Below are 24057 nucleotides of genomic sequence, written 5' to 3'. Positions count from 1 at the left end.
CTTTATTCTTTCGGCGGCACTTTCATTGGTACCGTCCGACGAGAAATCTTAGATCAGCTGACATGGGGTTGATCGTGATGCCTCGTTTTAAGAGGGCACGGTGGGGAGGCAGAAGCTTTGTGCTGGGCGCAGCCAAAGCTTGGAATACCTTGCCCCACGCCCTCAGAAAACTGACGGACCTCATGGCTTTTAGAAAAGCATTAAAGACATGGTTGTTTACCATCTGATTCCCTAACCTGCCTCTATCTCAGGAGTAACACTTAGCGCCAGGACACCCACGGGTAACAGAGCGCTGTACAAATGCCAAAAATAAAATAAAATAAATAAATGGTAATTGTGTAATTAATTATAGGTGTGTGTTGTGGTGTTTATAGGTGTAAATCTTGGAAAGTAATGTATTTTTTGTTTACGAATTATTAATTTGTTAATTAATTTTAATTAATTAATTGGTAATTAATTATGGTAATTGTGTAATTAATTTAGGTGTGTATTATGGTGTTTATAGGTGTAAAAGGGGTGGGAAGTAATTTCTTTTAATTGATGAATTAATTGGTTGGTAATTAATTTTAAATAATTAATTGGTAATTAATTATGGTATTTGTGTAATTCATTTTAGGTGTTTGTTTTGAGGTTTATAGGAGTAAAGGTCGTTGAGTAGTTTATTGTTTATTATTATTGTTTTGTTAATTGATATTTAAATTAATTAAAGTTTTATTATGGTAATTGTGTAATTCATTTTAGGTGTGTGCTGTGGTGTTTACAGGAGTAAAGGGCAGGAAGTCATTTGTGCTTAATTAATATATAGTTGTTAATGTTAATTATTTGATATTTATTTTAGGTAATTGTTTATTTTTGTGTGTGTTTTTACTTTTAAAGGGGTATAGGGTGGGTGTTAAATACATTTTAATTACTTTATTAGTTGTTAATAGTAATCGTTTTTAATTTAAAAATAAGTTTTAATTGTTTTTTATTATTTTATAGTTTTATTTAGGTTGTGTTGTGGCTATTATAGTGTTAAAGTGTGTGTAGTCCATTAATGTTTATACGTTTGTTTAATTAATTTTCTCCAATTGATTATTATTTATTGTATTGTATTGTAATTGCATTTATATAGCTCTTACTACCCCTGACGAGGCGTCGAAGCGCTTTTTCGGCTAGTAGCACGCTACTCCGGGACCCATAATAATAATAATAATAATCCACATTTGTAAAGCGCACAATCACCCGTTAGGGTCTCTAGGCGCTGGGGGCCGTCGGGAAGATTAAGCAAGCTATTGCCCAGAGTCACATGGTGCTGGGCTAACCTGCCACCGGCGCTGGAGATCGAACCGTGATCCCCAGATTCCAGCGTCAGTCGCCCTGGCCGCGGCGCCAAACCTCTCCCTCGCGCCACACCTCTCCCACCCATAGAGGATTAGTGTTGAATTAGTATAGTGAAACATGGAAGTACATTTTAAGTGGTGGATAGGTTAGTCAGTTCATTGGATTTGGAATGATAGCAGAAGGATAGAGGAGGCCAAATGTTTGTATTTATATAGCGCTTGTTCACGCACGCTATTCAGGAAGCCTACAAAGGATTAGTGGTGAATTAATATGGTGAAATATGAAGTAAGTTCAGTGGTGGATATTAGTCAGTTACTTGGAGTGAGAAGGATAGCGGGGGGATAAAAGGGGATGAAAGATTTGCATTCATATAGCACTTGTTATCCCTGATGGGTGTTGAATCGCTTTTCTGCCGAGTAGCACGCCACTCCGGAACCCATAAAGGATTCTGTTGAAAATTAGTATAGTAAAAAAATATGAAGTATGTTATTCAATTATTTGGGTAGTATATTACTATAGTTTAATATGGAATTTGAGAAGTGAACATGTTAGTCTGTTAATTTCGACTGAAAAGGATAGTGGAGGGATAAAAGAGTGAAGGATTTTTCTTTTTTTTTTAGGTCTTAGCAGTAGGAAGAGGATTTTGGATGAGTAAAAAAGGGGTTTTGGAGGGGAGGACTCAGAGGGAAGAGTTTAGAAAGGTTTGTTTTAGAGGATCTGTATAGTAAAAGAGGTGTCAGAAGATGCAAGGAGGGGTAGAGTTGGAGAGAGTCTAGAGAGGGTTATTTTGGCAATCATAGTAGTGGTATGGGGTTTGGGATAAATGAGAGAGTGGATGTAGAGGATATATTGATAGATGTATAGGATGAGAAATAGGGTAGTGCATTGGAAGGAGTAGTAGAAGAAATCTGAGATGAGTCAGAAGGTTGGGCTAGAAGATATATTGAGCGAAGTATAGGCTGAGAAATAGGGTAGTGCTTTGGAAATGCTAAATTAGAAAAAAGTGATAAATATATAGATCCATAATTACATTGAAAGTATATAGATACATAAAGGAGGTAAGTATATGTAGATTAATGTTAATTATCAAAGTGAATTTAATTTGAAATGTAACATTTGTTTTGTTTTTGGCGTGGTGTTATAGGGTAGGAAATAAAATAAACACGTTCATGTATTAATTTTTTTGTAAATATTTCCAAGTAAAAAAAAATCTGTTGGTTTTTGTTATATGTATTTAAAATTATAATGTTTTCTTTTTATATACTTATTATATTAGATTTTTCATTTTGTAAATATTTATTTTCATGATTTTTATTTCATTTTTAATATATTTTGTTTTTTTAACTGAGTGTGAATAGTAATTTTTGTCTCTCCGCTATCCAACACATTTCCTGATGTTGCACTCACTGAAATGGGAATAGTAATTTTAATCCCTTTGCTATCCAACACTTTCCCTACTGTTGCTCTCACCGGAGTGGGGATAAAAAAAGTTACCCCTCCATCATTCCAACACTTATCCTACTGCTGCATTGAGTGAAGTGGGAATAGTAATTTGTACCCCTCTGCTATCCAACACTTTCCCTACTGTTGCACTCACTGGAGTTGGAATAGTAATTTTTACCCCTCCGCTATACAACACTTTCCCTACTTTTGCACTCACTGGTGTGGGAATAGTAAATTGTACCCCTCCGCTATCCAACACTTATCCTACTGTTGCACTCCGAGGAGTGGGAATAGTAATTTTTACCCTTCTGCTATCCAGCAGAATCTCTAATGTTGCACTGTTTGAAGTGGAAATACAAATTTTTACCCCTCCGCTATCCAATACTTTCTCTACTGTTGCACTCACTGGAGTGAGAATAGTTATCTTTACCCCTTTTCTATCCAACACTTTCCCTACTGTTGCACTGATTGTATTGTGAAATTTAAGTTTAAATATGTTTTAATAGTTTAATGTTTTAATTTATTATAGATTTTAGTTTTATTATATTTTAAATCATTCATATTTATTTTCATTTTTTATATTTTAAACTTTTAACAAATTTAAAAGAATAGTTTATTAATTGTTTTAAAGTAAATATATATGTATACATTATTATGTTTGTGTTATCCTTTTAATTAAGTTTATTTGTTATATTTTATTAAAATGTATGTTAAATGTATTATGTTTTGTTGAAACTATATTTAATAGTTAATATATATTCATTTATTTTATATTTATATAAAAGAAGATATTTTATACATCTATAAGTTTATTCTTCGATATTTTTTTGTCAATATTTTTGTACTTACCTGTTAAGGTATAGGAGTCGATACTTTTGTTGTCTACATTTTTTACTAGAAATTTTTAACATTGATATTTTTTTACTTCGATGTTGTAACAGTAAACCTAATGGGATACAAAAACCTGTCATTTGTATTTAAGCTTTGGTGCATTGAACTAAGTTCACTCATGTGACCTGTGGGGTGGTTAAGCAAACCTTGTAAAACCGAGCCTGAGAATCAGTTTACGCAAAAACACAGGATTAGTTGGCCTTACTCATTATATTAGTCGATTTACATGAGAGCTGTTTAGTAAATCTGACTATTCCAATTTTATTTCTTTATGTAATAAAAAACAGTGTTCTCTGAAAAACGGACCCATGGACTAGATGGCCCCCCTGGCCTGACGCTCTCACATGCTTTTGTGTGTGGCACTCAGTATTTGGTGTTTTCCGATGTGGTCTACTCTCTAGGCCAGATTAAGGAGACGATGACCGCTTCCCTTATAGAAAACTATGGTATGATTGTAGTCTTCGTCACAACTACTTACACTCCCGGCCTGTTTCGCTGGACCTCAGCATGGTGGAAGGGGTGTGTGAAGGAATGATATATCATCTCTGTTGGTAACCATCCTGTAGACAGATCTGTGGCTCGAAGTGTAACTGGGCTGCAGGATAAAGTGATGATGCACTCACTGAATAAAATGTGCGAATTCGCAAATAAGAGGAGCAAATTACCATGAAGTTGACCTTCATGGTAATTTGCGAAAACTTTGAAAAATGCACAAAAGTGCATTTTTCAAAGTTCCATTTTACACACACACATGCCCTTGGGGCATGTGAGTGTGCAAAATGTACTTCTAAGCAGATTTCAGGGGTGCAACAGAGTGTCCTTTGGACACCCGTGCACCCTTGAAATTGCATTCTTAATTTGCGAATTTCTAATGGTGAATTGCAAATTAAGAATGTCTTTCCATTCATTCCTGGATGGGGAGGTATTCCTTAATTGCGATTCTCAATTAGAGAATCGCAATTAAGGAATTTTAAGAAATCGCTATTTTTTCAGCAATTTCTTAATGCATTGCAGTTTGCAATTCCTTAGTTGCGATTCCAATTAAGGAATCGCAAAATGCAATATTGATGCATGTGCCAGATAGCCCCTACAAGCTGTTCTGGAGTTTTTGCCAGTTATTTAGAGCGTGTATACCTGGCTTGCTCATGTTGGCATTGCATTATTCGTAGGCGTATTGAAGATGATATTGTGTCAGAGAGAGCATGGTTTTATACAAAGGGCAAGTGTTTTAGATTGCAATTTATAATTACATTATTGAATTAGAAACCCGCTTTTATTGCATATAGTTGTGTTAGCAGTAATTGTCTCGACTATACTATTATCCATCAACTAAGACTGTTTTCGGTGACCATATCAATAAGAAAGGATAGTTTTTTTTAGTTCTCAACCCATACCATCCTATGTGTTTTGGGCGTGTAGGACTCATTTAAAATGAAGTTGTGTTTTTTGGGGGTTTCTAATATTTTATATAGGTAGATTATATAATGAAAAGTGTTTCTACCATTCGGGCATACATTCCATTGAGTAACCCCCTAAAAAAGCATGAAATCAAAAATATATTGGGGCCAGGAACTTCATTTGAGTGAATAAATATTGAAGTTTTGATTTATAATGATTTTGGATTTATTTAGCCATTTTGCAAAGACGTAAAGAAATTTAGTTTGATAACACCTGTCAATCCTTCGTGTGTGTGTGTCTGATAAGCATTTAAGCGCCAATAGCTATGTGGTTTGTGACAGACCCAGAGGAGGTAGTACGCATTTACTCTTTCACATTTGTGTGCATGCTCAAGTCGACGTATACTTAGCAGCACGCTAAACTGATAAAATGAATGGACGAGTGATATTAAACAATTCGGGTTTATTAGAGTGTGTAAACATACAAGGTCTGTAAATCATTTTAAGTTTTGCACCATTACAAATAAAATTACAAGCTAAGAATCACTACAGTTGCAAACCCTGAAATTCAAGACCGGTAGGGCAGCCAAATATGAAACTCATAGCTAGAACCCAGCGTTTTATCCTGTAGGAGACCACTAAATTTAATCTTTTCCTCTTACATCTGAGCTAACAGAACCCAGAAAGTCTCCTATATACGTTCTAATTTTCATTTGTACACTTTGCTGTCTGTTTAAATATTTAGTTTACTCTTGTGCAGTATGAAGTGTATTATTTAATACCTCTCGGCACAGTTGCTCTTAGGAAAACTGTAAAATAAATTGAGGCAGACAAAATCACCTTTTAATGTATTAAGCTGGGAATTGATATTGGGATATCCATCGAGTACCTGTGATGGAAGTCTGGCAAGTTGTAGTGACATTGTTTATTCAATTCTTGATCAGTGGGAGAAAGATTGCTTGATGTTTTGCTTGTATAGAATTTAAAAAATAGAGTGTTCCCATCAGACTCTGATTCCAGCAACCCCGGACTAATTGCAACCGCCTGAACACCTGAAGCATTGTTTCCATTACTGTAGAAAAACACTGAAGGTAGTAGTTATCATTCCCAAATGTTTTTCTTATTTCAAATAAGTGTTTAGGATTTTTGGCATTAAACAGGGAAGAGCATTGCTTTATTGTCAAGTGAATTTACATGACAAATCATAGAATTAAAAACAAAGCCCTATATGGTGGAAATTAATGTATATGTTATGTCTTTTTCCCCCTTAGATCCATGAGACCATTGAGTCAATCAACCAGCTCAAGACTCAAAGGGATTTCATGCTCAGTTTCAGCAACCACCCACAGGAGTTCATTCAAGACTGGATCCGATCACAAAGGAGGGATCTCAAGGTAAAGCAGCCACTTAGTGAAGCAAACAATGACTGTTACCATGTAAATCCAGTCTTTCGTCTTTAGGATTCCTCCATGCTCCCCTTCCTCCTTTCCATCCCTTGGGATTATTCTTTTTATCCGCATCATTTTAGTTATAACTTAGGAGGCTGAAATGTTCAGTCTTTAGTGTCAAACAAGACCATGGAAACAATGTAAACGGGACTGATATATCCTTCCAGTAGTTAAACGACTAGTGACAGTTGTGGCAACCATTGACATAGCCAGTTAGATTGACCGCTGTTTAAAACACACAAGGAATTGTTAGCACGAAACTGATGCTAATGGCTCTGCTCATTCCAGGTCACAAGTAGCCTCCACAAACTCACTTCTTGTACCTATTGCATCATGCAACATCAGCATATAACCCTGATAAATACACATTCTCTCATGTCAAACTCATTCACAAGCTAACTTCCTCACAAGGACCCGCTTCTTTAGCTATTTTTTCACTAACTCACCTACCAACTCCTACGCCAGACCTTAGCTGCTCACACCTTTCCATCCCCCCAAAGTAGGGCATATTCTTATAAGTTTTACATGTCCTAGTAGTGAAACTACACTACTGCAAGGCCTCTCTCCCCCCATAGTATAACATTGGAGTTGCCTTATTACATTTTTAAGTGTAATTTCTAAATAAAAGTAGATATACTTTTCATGTCTGGTGTCTCTGGAATCCTAATTTGAAATCTTAATTCATGGTGAAGTTGGATTTTAGATAACAATTCTGAAAATGCCACATTTTTCTTACTAAAGCCATTTGGTGCCTGCACCCTGTCTCTGATCAGATGACTGGGTGCAGTTGTGCTGTGTGTATTCCTCACATAGTGGGAGCTTAGTTATGATTGGATGGGCCATCCCTGTCCAGGTGGGAGGGAAGAGCTGGGCCCAGCCTCACTTACACCTGAATAGGCTGTGTCCTGTCTCCACACAAAGGGCTGCAGACCCCCTGTTGTTAGTCTGGAGTCAGTACAAGGAAGGCAGGGTGTCTGTGCACTTCAAAAGGCATGCCTTCAAAAGCTTCTCCCCACTTCAAAGGCTCAACTGTGTACAAAGAAAGGATATCAGACATCACTTCTGGATCTGTGGACACTCTGCTAGGAAGAAGGACTGCTGTGCTAGTACAAGGATAGCCTTTTTGCTGAACTGCTGCTCCGAAATAACTGCTGCCCTGTTGTGCTGACCTGCTGCCTGCTGCCCTCTTGCCTTGGGAAGAAGAACTGAACCTGCAACCCATCTTGGTCCCTGGACCATAGAGTGACTCAAAGGACTAGTCTGCTTCCCTCCTGATCTGAGTCTCAGAGACATAAATGGCTCCCCAAGAGCACCTGGCCCAGTCTTCAGCGGATTCCTGACCTCCAAGTGGTTCCCTCAGGTCCCGGACCCTTGGTGTGGCTCAGTGGGCTCTTAATTGAAGCTTTTGGGCTCTTTGCGACTGCAAACAGGCCTGTTTGAACCGGAATTGCGCTACTCCCAATGAAAATCCGCACGAGCCGCCGCTAGCCCGTCTCTTTGCACAGCAGGATCGACAGGTTTTGGGGGACTGCCAAAGCGAAGCTCCAGCCCACAAGCCTGCAACGCCCGACTTGTTCATCTTGCCACTCTGACTGCCGCCTGTGACGGTAAACAGTGTTTACCACAAATCTTTTTCCCCGCAGGGAATCACAACGCGGTCCTCACAAGGACCGCGTTGTGATTCTGCATACCATTACTCCGCAAGTCGGAACAACGACTTGTGGATGGGGGGGAGGTGTTGGATTTAAAATCTAACACCTTCCCTAGTGTCCGCACAGACTGGAGTTGGAATAGTAATTGATACTATTCCAAATTCCAGCGCCACCCCTCCGCAAGTCGTTGTTCCGACCTGCAGAGGAATGGTATGCAGAATCACAATGCGGTTGTTGTAACGACCGCGTTGTGATTCCCTGCGGGGAAAAAGAATGTGGGATTTCAAGGTATATTCACCGGGGACGCTCTCCTTGCTTCTCGCAACCCTCTCTAACACGAATGGGAGTCTTAGCACAAAACTTGAAGAAGATAAACCATCAGCGAGTGTAATCTGGGACTCAGTCCGACTCGCACTCCTTCGCAGTTGAATTGAACTTTTGACTTTGACCTGTTTTAGCACGACCAGGTAGGTGCGGTTGGCGCTTCGTGCTTTTAGACGGGGAACATCCATGACAACTTGGTCAAAACACCGCGGTGCCATTACCACGCATCTTTACCACGCAAGTCGTTACCACGACTTGCACTGGAGGGCGCTCTAGACTAAGGAATAGTAGATTTACTATTCCAACACCTTCCCTACTGTACGTACGCTGGTGTTGGAATGAAAATTAAACTATTCCTAAGTCCAGCACCCTACAGTGCAAGTCGTGGTAACGACTTGCGTTGTAAAACCTGCGTTGTGATGTACCGCGATCTAAAAGATCGCGTTGTAACGTCATACAACCTTTTAGACACTATTTTACAGTTTCTCCTTTGAAAATTCATAACTCTGGTTCTACTAATTGGAGTTTTATTGTTTTAGTCTTATTGTATTTATTTAATTCTGTTCTATTTGCTAACCTGATGTGAGATATTTTTGTGTGATGTTTTCACTGTTTTACTGTTTGAAGTGTCTCACAAATACTTTACACATTGTCTCTAAGTAAAGCCTGGCTGCACTGTGCCAAGATACTAGGAAGTAAGTAAAGGTTTATTTGGGCTTTGCTTGTGCCTTACCCTGACTAGAATTGTGGTTGTTTCTTGACCAGGGCTCACTCCTCAGTCAACCACTAACACAACTTCTAACAACACCTATAAAACCTAATATCTGCCAACATCCTACTTAATAATGTTTGCTTACTTTCAAAACCAGTTATTTTAAACACTAATGTGCTATTAACATTCATTACACCTCACAGATTCTTCAACTGCAGAATGGTGTATCTGTACTTAAGTCAACTATTTGCAGATTGTTAAAATGGCCTAAAGCAACTTGTGGTCTATCTTTGCATCTAATAAAGTGCCAAATAAAAAAACAGAACTTTCTCGTAGCTTTGCCAAACGCATAAACTTATGCCTCCGTTACCTAATACCCGATGTCTATCACTCTGAGCTCTCATATAACAAAGTAGAATGAATCAAGTGTCATGTTTTTGCCGGGGTCTAGGGTTCCGGTGTTGTGAAGACCCTCATTCACGTCAAATATACAGTGCGATATATGTTATTTATGTGAATAGCATCATCGTTGGTTCTTTTATCACTTGAGTGGATGGTTCTCCAAGTGATCTCCTTTCCTCCACTAGGATTTAGACCGGCTGGTTGTTAACAAACAGTGGTGATCAGGAGTCTGGTAATGTGCAGTGAAGATGTAGGATAAAATTACCTCTTGTCCTCAGTTTTGTTTATTATTTTCCAAAGATAGGGCAAGGACAAAAAGTGAAATGGTGGTGGTGTGGTGGAAGGGTTAATGTTCCACTGCACCTGGTTATTGGTCTTGTTGGGTCGACATGTTTCGGCCCCTTACAGCCCCTACGGGTCTATGGGTCTTCTTCGGGACCAGGGTTGAGAGCCTATTCGCTTGTCTTCTTACAAAAGTTACTGGTGATAGTACTTTCTATAACTGGGAAAGATAAAAGAGAGTGTAGACAAGAAAACAAACAATTGTGGATACATTTAAAAAACAACGAAGTAAATGTGACACTATTCAGTAACTATTGAGTAGTAAAACAATTAATTTAGAACGTTATTTTCAGCACTCCGATTGTACATTAATCATGCATTGTGAACACATGATCTTGTGTTCTAGTGTGGCAGATACATAGGATTATGGAGTATAATGGAGCTGATGTTATCCCAAAAGGTCTTAATATTTTCACTCATGCTCATAGCGAGTGGTGTCTGGACACCTGTATGTTGATGTATGTGCCCGATGTTTTAAGGGCGTGTATTCCGTTATGGTTCGCCTTTGGTAATCAGGCTGTACATGTCATTATTGCTTATTAGGAGTTGTATATACCATGCTTACAAGGGTGCACTGCTAAGGATATATAAGCTCTTTTATGACAAGGAGTGTAACGTTGATGTGAGACCCCATGTGACACTAGTGTGATGGTGTCAGTACGTGGTGCTGCTCTGATGGACTGCCACTGTTGCAGTCAGTTGAGAATGGTGAGGAGATAGTTAACTAGTTTACAATACAAAGAGCAAGTGAGGCGGTAGTATTTTGCTGGTCTAATAGATATCTAATGCCGGGATATTAAAAAAACATTTACTTTGTTGTTCTCGACTCTGAGGTAGATATTGAGCACTCTCTAGGAAACACAAACTCTCTGTTACGGACGCTTCTATTAAAGTAGTGTAGCTACTTGCATGTAGTTGCTATTGATTTCAGTGCAGCAAAGATCAAAAGAGAAAGGTCAAGATAAAAAGGTACCTTGTTCGGGAGGCTATTGCGACTCCTGCGGGGTGGGGAAGAGGGACGCGCTCGTCCTGAAAAAAGAAATATCTACTACCCGAATGAGCAATCATTTTCTGAACATGAAACAGACCATTGAGGACTTCAACTGGGTCATCCTAGAAACACTATCCATGAAGAATGACAATGCTGAGCATTTTCTGGGGCAGGAAAGGAAGAGTCAGCACAAGTGCTAAACGGGACCTCGACAAGGTATTTCCTTTTCAGAATGACGTCTCGCTTGTCAATCTTTTCCACAGATCATGAGATATTAATGATTTTCCTTTTTCCAGGACGAGCATGTCTCTCTTCCCCACCCCACGGGAGTCACAATAGCCTCCCGAATAAGGTACCTTTTAATAATGACCTTTCTATTTTGCTCTTTATTGCACTAAAATCAATAGCGATTACACGCAAGTAGCCACACTACTTTAATAGAAGCATCCTTAATAGAGAGTTTGTGTTTCCTAGCGAGTGCCTGATATTTATCCCATGGCCGAGAACAACAAAGTAAAAGTTTTTCTTACATCCCAGATCAGATCAGAATACGCTTTTTCTGCCGGTTTTACCGACGCCTTATCCACTGTGGCTTGGTTCGCCGCCGCCGAGGTCATCGACTCCGCGCACTGCTTCGCCGGCTCCGGAGCGACCTCGGGATCGGAATCGGGATTCTATGCCTGTTCCAGCTTCCCGTCCTCAGGCTGTTTCAGCTCCTCTCTCGACGCCGGCCCCGGCTACGTCGGAGACGTTACCGGATCCGACGACTTCGGCCCGTTTGGAGTGGTCGAGGCATAAGGCACAGCGTCTCTTGGAAGAGGAGTATGAGGATCCAGAAGTGGAGGAAGGAGAACTTCAGGATCAGGAGGATTATTTTGAGGATCTGCATAGTGCAAGTGGTTTGGAATTTTCTCCAGAGTGGGGGTTGCCTGCAGTTTCTGATGCACCCTCTAAGGATGTGGCTCCATACCACGTTGTGATTAAAAAGGCTGCAGAACTGCTGAACTTGACTTTGCCTTCTGTAGAGTTTAAGTCTAACATCCTTACTGAGGTTCTTCATTCACCTTCTTCTGTTGTTGAGCCGACTCTCCCGTTTACTGAGGCTCTTACTGAACCGATAATGGAAGTCTGGAAAAAGCCTCTGACTGCTCCTGCGGTGTCTAGGACTGTGGCGAGACGATATAGGGTGGCGCCTGGTGATCCTGAGTTCTTAACCTCCCATCCTTCGCCGGAAAGTCTGGTTGTTCAGGCGGCTTGTTCAAAGAGGTCGGCTGGTGTTTTTCCCCAAGTTCCAGGGGATAAGTACTCGAAAAAATTGGATCAGAATGCCAAGAAAGTGTTCTCGTCAAGTAGCATGGCTTTGAAATCGACGAATGCTACTTGTCTGCTGGGCAGATATGTGCATGCTTTGATGGACTCGGTTAAGCAGTTATCATCTAAGCTTCCAGAGGAGGATAGGAAGAATTTCAATGAGGTTGTCTCCGAAACGCAGGCTGCAGCTCGCCAGGTGATTCAGAGTGGCATGGACACGGCGGACTCTGTGGCTAGAATAATGGGATCATCAGTCGCCACTAGAAGGGCCGCATGGTTAAAATCGTCAGAATTTTCATCTGATGTCCAGGCTGCTCTGATGGATTTGCCTTTTGATGGCACTGGCCTTTTTGGGAAGAAGGCTGATGCTGCCCTAGAAAGGTTTAAAGACAGCAGGGCGACTGCAAGGTCTTTGGGCTTACAGGCGATTCGGTAAATCTCACATGTAGGTGGCACTGCAAACAGTGCCACAGGCCTTTAGGAGTCGGTATTTTACTACCCAATCCAATTGGGTGGTGAAATACCGAATCCAGGTGTGCATGCACATCTGTGCATGCACACCTGTGCCATGTGGCACACAGACATGCCCTTAGGGCATGTCTGTGTGCCACATGGCACACATGCCTGTAATTGGGGTGCCAGAGAGTGTCAAAGTGACACCCCCTGCACCCTTGCAAAATTCGGTATTTACCGATGTGGTAAATACCGATTCGGTAATGCCCATTGATTCCTATGGGCTTCAATGCCCATAGGAATCAATGGGCATTACCGATTCGGTATTTACCGAATCGGTAAATACCGATTCCTTCCGATTCGGTAATTAATTACCTACATCTGCCCTCCTCTTTTTTACCACTTCTTAAATACCGATTCGGTATGAATCGGTATTTAAGAAGTGGTAAAAAAGATTTACCTACATCGGGCCCTAGGTGTGCAGTTTTGAGTTGTATGTACTATGTACACTGTATGTATGTATATCTACTGTCATTGGTCCGTCCGGGTGCCTCGAAGGCACGGAAAAAAGGGCGGAACTGATGTCATCACGCCGACGTAGGCCTAATAAGGAGTCAGTGACGTCAGCCGGAGTCGCGCGCGATGCCGTGCTCCTGTGACGTCGTCCACGCCGGCGTGCTACAAAAGAGTTTTCCGAACGTTGCTGACGCAGGGGGATATTCACAAGGTGAGGAATCCACAGGCAGATACTGTATCTACCAGAAAAAGCGTTACCGAACGTAAGTAACTTGTTCGTCTCGTCCTCCTGCTTCCACTCCCTCTGCCCTGTATGTAAGACCTTCAAATGGATCGCCCTCAAACACAGAAAGACCGTCACTCACACCCTGGTCACCAGCAGGCTTGACTAATGCAACCCACCCTATGCCGGAACAAACAAAAACCTCACCCGCAAGCTACAGAACATCCAAAATGCTGCCGCAATACTGGTCCTCAACCTGCCAAGACACTGCCACATCTCCCAGCACCTGCGCACTCTCCACTGGCTCTCCATCAAAGCTAGAGTCACCTTCAAGATGCTAACCCACGCTCACAAGGCCCTCCACTACCTGAACAGCCAACTCAAATTCTGCGCACCCCAATGGACCCTACGATCATCCCAGCTGTCCTACGCCGTGGTCCCCGCATCAGAAAGACCAGATCGGGAGGCCGCTCCTTCTCCTTCCGGACGGCCAGAGCCTGGAACGACCTTCCGCTCCACCTCAGACACATAACATCGCTCCCCATCTTCGCAAGAAACCTCAAAAACTGGCTCTTCGACAGACCCCCTCCTTGCTGGACTGGAACCTGCGAACCCCCAATGCCTTGAGACCCGTACGGGTGAGTAGTCACGCTTAACAAACACCTGGTTTGATTTTTGAAACATCTGATTACCTGCCTCCTGGTCTTCCTGGATTGATTTGCCGCATTCAACACTGTCAACCATCTTGGCCTCATTCGTATTCTTGAACTACACATGGGATGTGGAGACACTGTCCTCAAGTGGTTCTCCTTTTACCTATTCAACCGTTCCCAAATTGTGAAATTGCGCAGCTCGTTCTCGAGATCAGTCAGCGTTCACCAAGGGGTCCCTCAGGGTTAAATCCTCTCCCCAAATCTATTTAACCACTACCTAGAACCACTATGTGGGATTCTCAGGAACTCTGGGATTCTCTTTGACTTCTATGCTGACGACACCCAAATATACTTGAAAATCTTTTCCCCGGAAGATGTTGCCCTGCTTTCAAATACACTCTTAAAAATTCAAATCTGGCTGTACAACCACCATTTAAAACTCATCCCAACTAAAATAGAATTTATTTTGCTCAAAACTCCGAAAGCAAAAACTCCAGTACACAATGGATGCCCAATTTTCCCACTCTGGATGGCTTTCCCGCGATTGTCCTGAGTGCCAGATCACTCGGCATCGCCCTTAATAATCGTCTCAATCTTCACAGCCATATAGCAGCAATGACCAACAGCGCACAACTCCAAATTAGGCATCTTTGGGTTATCAGACAATTGATTCTCAAACAAGACCTCAAAACAGTAGTGCAGTCCCTCATTCTCTCTAGACTATGGAATTGCCCTTCTCTCAGGGATTCCCAAAGTTCACCTCATCCCACTGAGACCAACACTTCATACTGTAGCATGATTTGTCTTAGGTCTCAAGAAATGTGACCACATTTCCCCAGCCTTGCTAACTTTCCAATGGCCCCCCATTGAAGCTCTGCCCCAATTCAAAATCGCTTCCTTTACCCACAGAGCGCTGACCCCCTCATCCTACCTAACCTAGAAACTGAAAATCTCGGGAGCAAATAGGGGTTCCAGAAATGCCCAATACCTGCTCCTGGAACGCCCCACCTTCAGTCGAAAATGATAAAAGAACCTTTCTTTCTCTGGTAGTGCCACTAGAATCTTGAACTCGCTGATTCCCTCACTCCATCTAACCACCTGCCTAGCAACATTCAAAAAGGACCTCAAACTCCTCCTATTTAACAGACATCTTGTTAATTCACCCTCAACCAGATTTAAGTCCTCTCTTCTCTGCGTCCTGATTAGCTTTCATTAGATGATCCAACCATCTAAATTGGTGCTTCAACTGTGCATGTTCTCTGCCCAGTTTTTTTCGTAACTGTCTCTTGTGGTAACTCCTGTACATATCCACTGATTTAAACATCCAAGTTTAACTACTATTACTGTAACCCGCTTGAACCCTGCATCCTGTGTGTTGTAATGCACTCTGATGTCTTCGGGCAATGTCCGCACTATATAAAATTGCAACACCCAAAAAAAATCTAACCCCGGTTCTGGGACTACCATTTACCGTTGTATCCAGACTTCTGCTAAGTCCTATTCCATCCTTCCTCCATGTTCTACTATGTAGCAAAATAACATAGCAAGGATGCAAATGGCAGCTGTGAAATGTGAATCCTGGGATTTTTAAACCCATATGTATAAAGGAAGAAGTATGGACAAATGTCCCGGATGCTACTTGTCTTGTCTTCCAAGGCTGTATTGCTGTATCTCTGTCCAGTTCGTGTTTACGTTGTTAGTACACAGCAAAGCTCTCGCAACCACAAAACAGTGTAAAAGAAGACAATGTCTCACCCCACTCACCAAATACAGGCTATACCTTATGGTGAATACTTGAGAGCGAAGCGAAATTGCAGTGATCCTAGAGATTTGGATAGTTGTCTAACCAATATGAAAAAAAGATTTCTGAATAGAGGCTATCCCCTCAAAACTCTGAATTCCGGAGAGAAAAGGGTTCGTCGCGCCTCAAGACCAGATTGTCTATTGAAACGTGCCTCCAGAGATTCCTCCACCCATAAAATTAGACTCATTACTGAGTTCAATGCACTACATCATGCAGTTTCCAAGAGTTTCAAAAAACATTGGGGACTGCTAACTGAAGACGCAACATTAAAAGAGTGGCTACCAGAAAGACCAGCCATCACATACAGGAAGGGTTGCACACTCAAGAACAAACTCAGTCCCACGGTCCCACATAACACCCAAGCCGTAGATTGGCTTACCACACATGGATTAGGTTTCTTTAAATGTGGCTTCTGTTCATTGTGTATTTGGGGAAAACATGGGACAAAAACTTTCAAAGGCCATGATGGGGTCCAGTATACTATCAAATATAATATTACGTGCTTAACGAGATACGTTGTGTACATTATTGAATGCGATTGTGGCAAGATTTATGTGGGTAGTACCATCAGGCCCCTTAAAGAAAGGCTAGCTGAACATATGCGGGCTATTCAAAAAAGAGATCCAAAATACCCGGTTGCACTACACATTGGGGCATGTCAACCACTTGAGGATGAGGTGAAGGTACGTTTCTTTGGTATTGATGTAATCCCCCCGAATGTTAGAGGGGGCAACAGAGAACTTGTTCTGAGACGTAGGGAAGCAACGTGGATCATGCGTTTGCAATGCGTGGAACACGGGCTGAACTATGACCCAGAGCTTCAATTCTTCTTAGGAGACTGATGTCCCTTGCTTCAATGTAATGTTGCATATGAATCACTAAACTGTAATGTGCCAATAATTTTAGGTTGTATATATATTCGTTTAACTGAAAGAAGAACTGCATGCACGAATCTATGTACAAATTGTCCATATGGCTTGTCAGATGTGGAGTACCACGAAGTTAACTTGTACTAATGAGTAACAAATTTAACAGAAAGAAATTTGCCATCAGTAATTGTTATTGATAATTTTTCATTAAGAGTGAAGTAATGCATACATATGGATGTTCATGTCACCAATCACTTTGCTACTTCACCTTGCACTTATGGGTGCTCTAAACGAGGCTCACTATCAAGACGTAATTAAGGACACCATTTTCGTATCACTGATTAATTTTACGTGATCACCCAATTCACGGTCTTAATGTTCACTAAGGGGTTACCTTTCCATAGTACGTAGTTTTTCATCGTGAACTAAGCCCCTTAGGGAATTTTCAGAATTTTTACGCAATCTTCTCGACCTGATTCATTAATTCTCCTTTTGTCTCTCTTTTTTGGCAATTAATCATTGTCACTTAGGAGTTTGTGCCAATAAATCTTTAAATGATCTTTTTTGTTTTAATTTCATCTCGTCCCGCTCACAATACACGAGAGCCTTGAGACAAGCACCAAATAAATAACAAATAAGAATTTTTATTATTATTTTTTATTTTTTCTTGCATTTAATTTTCTCGCGTTCTGGTGACATAGTCTTCTAACCCATCGGCACCTTATAGGGTGTATTCTGAATCTTATCACCGCTAAGGAGGTGAGTCATAGAGAAAAGGGAAAAGAATATTTTTCCTACACCAAAGATGGCGCTTACGTTGTGGACGTGGCACTCATTCTGACACGCTCCAGTCTTTGATCGTCGCTGCCTATATCATTACCTTCCCTTTTCCGGTCACGTGTCCGTCCAGGGAACACGGCGACCGGGAACCAACTGAGGAGGGATATCGGCTGAAGGTAAGGACACAAGTCTGTGTGTACCTGCGTCTTTTTTATTCTCTGGCTCTAAGTGTGGAAGTATTCTCACTATCTTTTCCCCTTTGTGTCCTTTCACGTAGAGAATTTTACTCGGAACTCGACTTCTAAGCACTTGACCAGTCGAATCCCGTCCCGGTACTGCTAAACACTTACACGTGTTTAGGTATGTAACTCTGACCTTTAGATATACGTTACTGTCACGACAATTCCTAGATTGTCGACCACCACTCGGTATGTCTTGCCAGGTCATGGTCGTAATTTTACTCATTTTGTGATTTCTCTCTTTTTTCATGCAGTCTCTTTTGGAAATAACGAGCAACATTGCTCAACACAGCGCCACATCGTTGTTAACGTTTTTCTGCCTAACCCGTTACCAGGGTTCTTTGTACTCCTTACATATTGATATATCCGTCAATATCTTCTTAGGGTAAGCAATGGCCAATACTGGGTTATCGCACCCTATGATATATACCGCTTGCCTCTCATTAATTTTCTCCCTTCATTACTTTCTATTAAACAATACTTGCAAACTTTTTCTTTTTGTGTACAGTTTTATACACCTACATCCTCGTACGTTTCTACATATCTACCCTTATAAACCTGGGGTATCCAGGTAGGCAAATTAGTGACAATAGGAATTCTGCACGAATTGCATGATTTTAGTCTGCACATAGACCCGTTATTTGAAATCGTGCATGACACACATACTTAGTGCACAACAGAATGTAATAAGTGACAATATTTACACCCTGAACCTTCACTAATGCGGTTCCCTCGTGAGCGAGAGACCGATAGCCACGTAACGCTGAGTTTGGTAATACAATAAATGAATTGTTGGAATGTTTTTATGGTTCACTGCAACCCACGGACTGCACAACCATCACTGATGTTGTAAGTGTGGATGTGCATGGTACGCATATCACTAGACGACCACTAGGCACGTAGAGATCCGTCACCCTCACTTTCGTGCACGTCTATTTTACTGACAAGTGTACCAGAAGTATTATAGTGAAATGTACTATACATATGTTTACTTTATTTTGTTAGCCCTGAAGAGTCGTGTTGACTCCACTTCAACGCGATGAAACACGTGTCGGCTGATTTTGGATCAAATTAAACCTTTCGTTTGAAAAAGAACACGAACTCTGAGATCTGCTGCTTTCTGTTACCTTACTGTGACATTGTCTTCTTTTACACTGTTTTGTGGTTGCGAGAGCTTTGCTGTGTACTGTCTACGGTAATCTTTGATTGTCTTGGGACGGTTTTAGGGTGATTCCGTTCGCTCTAGACGCACCACTTTTAGAATTTGTCTCCCTACAGGTGTAACGTATACTACAGGTAGAGCGCCAATATCTGAAATTTCTCCAAACCCTAATAGCTGCATTTCGTGTATACGTTGTTGCCACAACTTGGCTGCTGACGCCGCCGCCATTCGCCCGAGGTCCGCGCCAAACCCGCCTAAGCCCACGGCCCCCAAAACATACTCGCCTAAGCCCCCATCCCTCTGCCCTGGACCCCTGGTTGTAGGGGAGCTCATCCTGGTGTTCGCACTGGCGGAGGGGCTGCTGGAGCTCGTGGCTGGGAGCGGAGGACTGAAACTGCGGGGAAAGACAACACCCTGATTCTGGATTCCAGCGTCCGGTGGAGACAGCTGAAAGGCACATCTGAAGTAACGAGCAGCGGACTCTGGAGAGAAGCGCGGCTGAGGGAGGGGAACGCTTTGCACTCCGAGTCCGAGCCTGCTACCCTGACATTGACCCCGAGCCCAGTCCTCTGTTTGTTTGAGACCACCGTAGAGGCGAGTGCAGAGGCTCCCGAGTAGACACTCGAGTAGACAAAGCAAGCAGGGCCGCGGGGCCATGTCTGCTAAGAGTTTGTTTGCAGCGGCTGGAGCGGAGCGAGTCTCCTCTGTGGCCCCTAGCACCTCCCCAGCGTGTGAGACACCTCCAACGCACATGTGCAGGGGGTGTGAGCCACGCCAGCGGCAGCAGGAGCTGCACGAGACACCCGCAACAGCAGGAGCTTGCTCGCAGGAGCCGCATGAGACATCCTGAGCGCAAGGCGACGCACCCACGCAGGAGCCACGAGCCGGGTAGGGTGGGAGCAACGCCCCTGGAGCGACAGGAGCCGCGTATAACATCCCTGCAGCAGCTATAGGAGGCATACCCGTAGTGACAGGAGCCATAAGCGTTTCACAAGTGTTCCACAGTGTCCCACAGGAGCAGGAGTCGTGCAAGGCAGACAGAGCAGGCAGGAGCCGCTGGAACCGCCTAACCGCCCAGCCCTGGTAGCATTCCTGCATCCCTGCGGGGGCCTCCACAGAGCCTCAACAGCCCTTCACAGCCTTCTCACAGTAGTGGGGGCAGCAAAATTCCCCTCTGCAACGACAAGAGGGTCCTGGTGAGTGCCCGGCTGTGGAGTTGGACTGGCGAGGTTGCAGAGCAATCTCATGCGTCCGCTGCAATTTTATTGACCAAGATTCAATCCACATTAACCACATTAACACCTAAGGAGCATCTACCCGACCGCTTTTAGTACCCACTCTCAACGCTAAGCACGCGCCCATGAGAGAGAGGCTTTTTTGTAATAAAAACAAAACAACACTTGCTGATTAACCAGTGCCAACTAACTGGCGCTCCCTAATGATTGCATCAAAACTGAACTGAACTAAACTATACTAAACACCAAATTAACTAATCAAAAAAACAAAACCACCAGTTATCACCGCACATCAACAGATACATATACAGATACTGTTCCATCTGAATCCGAACCAATTAAGGAGTTCAAGGAAAACAACCAACCGTCTGCTCCCCCGTGCGGTATAATTGAGCCATGACCCGCTAGGACTATCTGGGAGATACCTCCTAGCGTACGAATCACCTCAAGCAGCTCGGTCAGCGGGGACGTGCGAGTGTTATCCCTTACCCCCTTATCCCCCTGACGTCTCCCAGCGATGAGATCCTGGAAAACCAGGAAAGTTCCATCTAAACCTTCAAAAAAAGACACCAAAAAGAAGACCCCTAACGAAACAGCAGTAGAACAATCGTCACTTGAAAACCAGGCAAAATCGTCGGACTCACAGCTACAGTCGGGTATTACCACTGATACAGCCACAGCCACAGTTACAGCTACGAACTTTACTCCCAAGCTACAACCCCTCCAGTCTCTTTCTCAAGTCCAGGCTCCCATCGTCCACCCAACAAGTGGGGTGTGTGTACCCAAGAAAAACCAAACTCGCAAAGACGCGCACCTGAGACCTACAGCCCTCTCCGTACCATCAACGAAAAAAAATTCTTTGAGGGACTATTTTAGAAGCTCTGAAAATCAACTTCACTCGATATACCTTGGCCTCCTGCTTCAACCACCTCATCTTTACTTTCAGTCCCTGCCCAGCATCAAAGCTGGTTCAGCCCATGCTCCATGCATATGCCAGCGACAAAGGCCTCAGTTCATCGCTCCCAGGCCTATTAACAAGAACAGACCCCCCCCCCCCCCAAAAAAAAGCATCAGTGACCACTCCTTCTCCTTTGGCTCGCGCCCAGACCCTTGATCAGTCCTTCTTCAACTTCCAAGTCAACAACACCCACATGTCAGCCTCGGCTCCCCCCCTTCACTCGAAGCCAGCTGACCTCGCTAGACCATCACTCCGTCTGGGCCCCCAGCCAGTTCTCACCCCTAGCAGACAAGCCCCAAGCCCCCAAGGCCCACTCAACAGCTACAACTAAAGACCTCACCCTGTAAGTAGCAAACCGGGCAAACAAGAATCTAAGCAATCCCACAACGTCATCACCAACTGCTAATAGTTGTCGACAAAAGTTCAATACAGGCTGGGGCAACAGCACCATGCCCAATACCCATCTTGACTTATCCTTCTTCACCAAAGAACCCAACAGATTGACTGCCAGCTCTTCATCTTTAGAGTCAAACATTTTATTCTGTGGAAAGCACCTCGGTACACAACCCAGCTGCCTACATCGACTTGCCGGCAGGGCGTAACAACATAGACTCAACACAGCGTCTGGGCCTACAATCCGGAGGGCGACCCCGCGTTGCATCGCATATTGAGAGGCAAGCCCGCCTATGCAAGGATCTCCACTTTTAGGTTAAAACTAACACAAGATATCAGGAGGAGAAGAAAGAAGAAAAAATCAAGAACCCCCCCTCTCCAAACCCCTCCCTGCAGGATCCTCCCACCCCACCCCGCATCAGCTCTCTCAAATACCCCCGAGGTCATCAGGCAATCCTCAGTCCACAGCGGTGGCTCCCTTCGGCTCCAAAGGAATAATTTGCAAGATCTGAAGATATTTCGGGCATGTTACCTCCCGGAGATCTTTAGCAAAGATCCCTAAGAACGGGCCCCAAAGCTCCGCAAATTCAGAATCTTTTCCATCCATGCCCAGCGAAAGCCTTTCCATTGCTAAGATGTGCCAGAGCCTTTGAAACCAGTTCCTGGTGTCAGGGAGGACTGGGGAGCCCCATAGCGCTAAGAGGACCTGCCTCACTGCTAACAAAGCTAACGCAATCCGTCTGCCCTTCAGCGAGCGCAAGGGAAAGGACTTTGAGTGTGGAAGCCCCAGCAGAACATGTTCAGGCACCCTTGGCAGTGTAATCCGAAACGGAACATCAAGATCATCCAACACCAATTTCCAATAGCGCTCCTGCTTCGGGCAGCGCCACAGCAAGTGTACCAGAGTCCCGGAGAGGCCGCACCCTCTCCAGCAAAGGCCGGACTTCGCCCCATCCCACTCCTTTATGCGCGCCGGGGTATAGTACCAATAGGATGCTACCTTATATGCGGACTCTGTACCCGCAGTATTAGAGGCTGTGTGATGTACGCGGTAGTAAATGTGCTCCCACTCCTTAGTAGTCAGGGGACGCCCCAACTCCGTTTCCCAGCGAACCAGTGCTTTCCTTACTTTGTTTCCTAGGGTGATGCATAAACGCTGAATCCAACTCTGAGACAAGCTTACGATCATCTTTCTTACACACTAACCACTTCTCAAAGCTTGTCAAGGACCGAGACATAGAGGGCATGTTGCCTGGTTGGGTCACCCAGTGTGCAACCTGCGCATGATAAAAAGCATCCGATTCCAACAGCGAAAAGAACTCAGTACGCAAGTGGACAAAGGGAATCAAACCATCCAAATCAGAAAGCGAACCTACTCTTTTACAGCCCTCCTCCCGCCAGCGGTGGAAGACCGGGGACGCACGTCCCGGTGGAAAGTACGGATTATCGACAATAGGAGTCATGGGGGAGGGGAAAGTGGTCCACCCCCTGCGCTGCGCCAACTGATCCCAGGCTTTCAAGGTCGGGGACTTCACCGGGGAAGAGTAGAGCCCCCAAGCCCTATGCTTGCGCGGCAGCCACAACTCACCTGCCGCCTTAGGAGTAGTTACAGGGGACAACGCTAGCCGCGGACGCCGATTATCCCAAAAAAAACTAATTAGGAGCCCTTGCAGCTTCTTCAGGGTGCCCGGCGGGGGGCTCAAGGGTAGCGTTTGGAAAAGATAAAGAACTCTGGGAATAATTGTCATTTTTACTGAAGCCAACCACCCGTACCAGGCCAGTTTAAGGCGGAACCAGTCTGAGAGGGCCTTGGCCGTGTGCTCAACGAGCAGACCATAATTAAGAGACGCCGTTTTAGCAATGGAGGGGGCCAGTCGGATGCCTAGATAGATAGGGAATGTCAGAATGCACCCCCTGAAAATCGAAATCGTGCTGCAGATCTTGCATCTCCGCACAAGGGACGGAGACATTCAGGATTTGCGACTTGGAGAAGTTGACTTTGAAGCCCGCCGCCCTGTGAAAGGTGTGAAGCTCCGCTGACAATCCCCGTAGGGAAGAGTGAGGCTGGGTCAAGGAGAGAATCACATCATCCGCGTACAAGCTAATCTTGTGGGTGTCAGCGCCAAACTTGATTCCTGCTATATCAACATTACATCGTATACGCTGTGCAAATGGCTCCATATAGAGCGTAAAAAGCAGCGGGGAGAGGGGGCACCCCTGCCTCGTTCCCCTGGTTATAGGGAAAAGGGCTGATTTACACCCATTTACCCCAACTGCTGCCTTAGGCTTGCATACAAACATTGAACCCGCCGCAGAAACCTATCCCCCACTCCAAAGGCCTTCAGCACCGCAAACAAATAATCCCATTCTACACGGTCAACGGCCTTCTCAGGGTCAATAGACAGGAAGAAAGCCTGAGCCCGCGAGCGATGAACCAAATCCATAAGGTGCAGCAGCCGTTTGGTATTATCCCCTCCCTGACGCGTTGGGATAAATCCCGCCTGATCTGGTTCGATGATCCCATCTAACAAAGGGC

At 43.7% G+C, this 24057-nt stretch overlaps 1 protein-coding gene across 1 annotated transcript in view; it reads left to right on the top strand.

Moving 5' to 3' along the window:
• SMARCD2 (SWI/SNF related BAF chromatin remodeling complex subunit D2) overlaps positions 1-24057 on the top strand; it is a 756802-nt gene that overhangs the window by 582298 nt on the left and 150447 nt on the right. Inside the window, exon 11 of the mRNA XM_078645026.1 lies at positions 6326-6448. Coding sequence (XP_078501152.1) covers positions 6326-6448 — 123 coding nt within the window. The remainder of the gene's footprint in view (positions 1-6325; positions 6449-24057) is intronic.

This window comes from Lissotriton helveticus, chromosome 5_1, assembly GCF_964261635.1.
Source record: "Lissotriton helveticus chromosome 5_1, aLisHel1.1, whole genome shotgun sequence".
Classification (NCBI taxonomy): Eukaryota; Metazoa; Chordata; class Amphibia; order Caudata; family Salamandridae; genus Lissotriton; species Lissotriton helveticus.
This window is presented reverse-complemented; position numbering and strand designations above follow the sequence as displayed.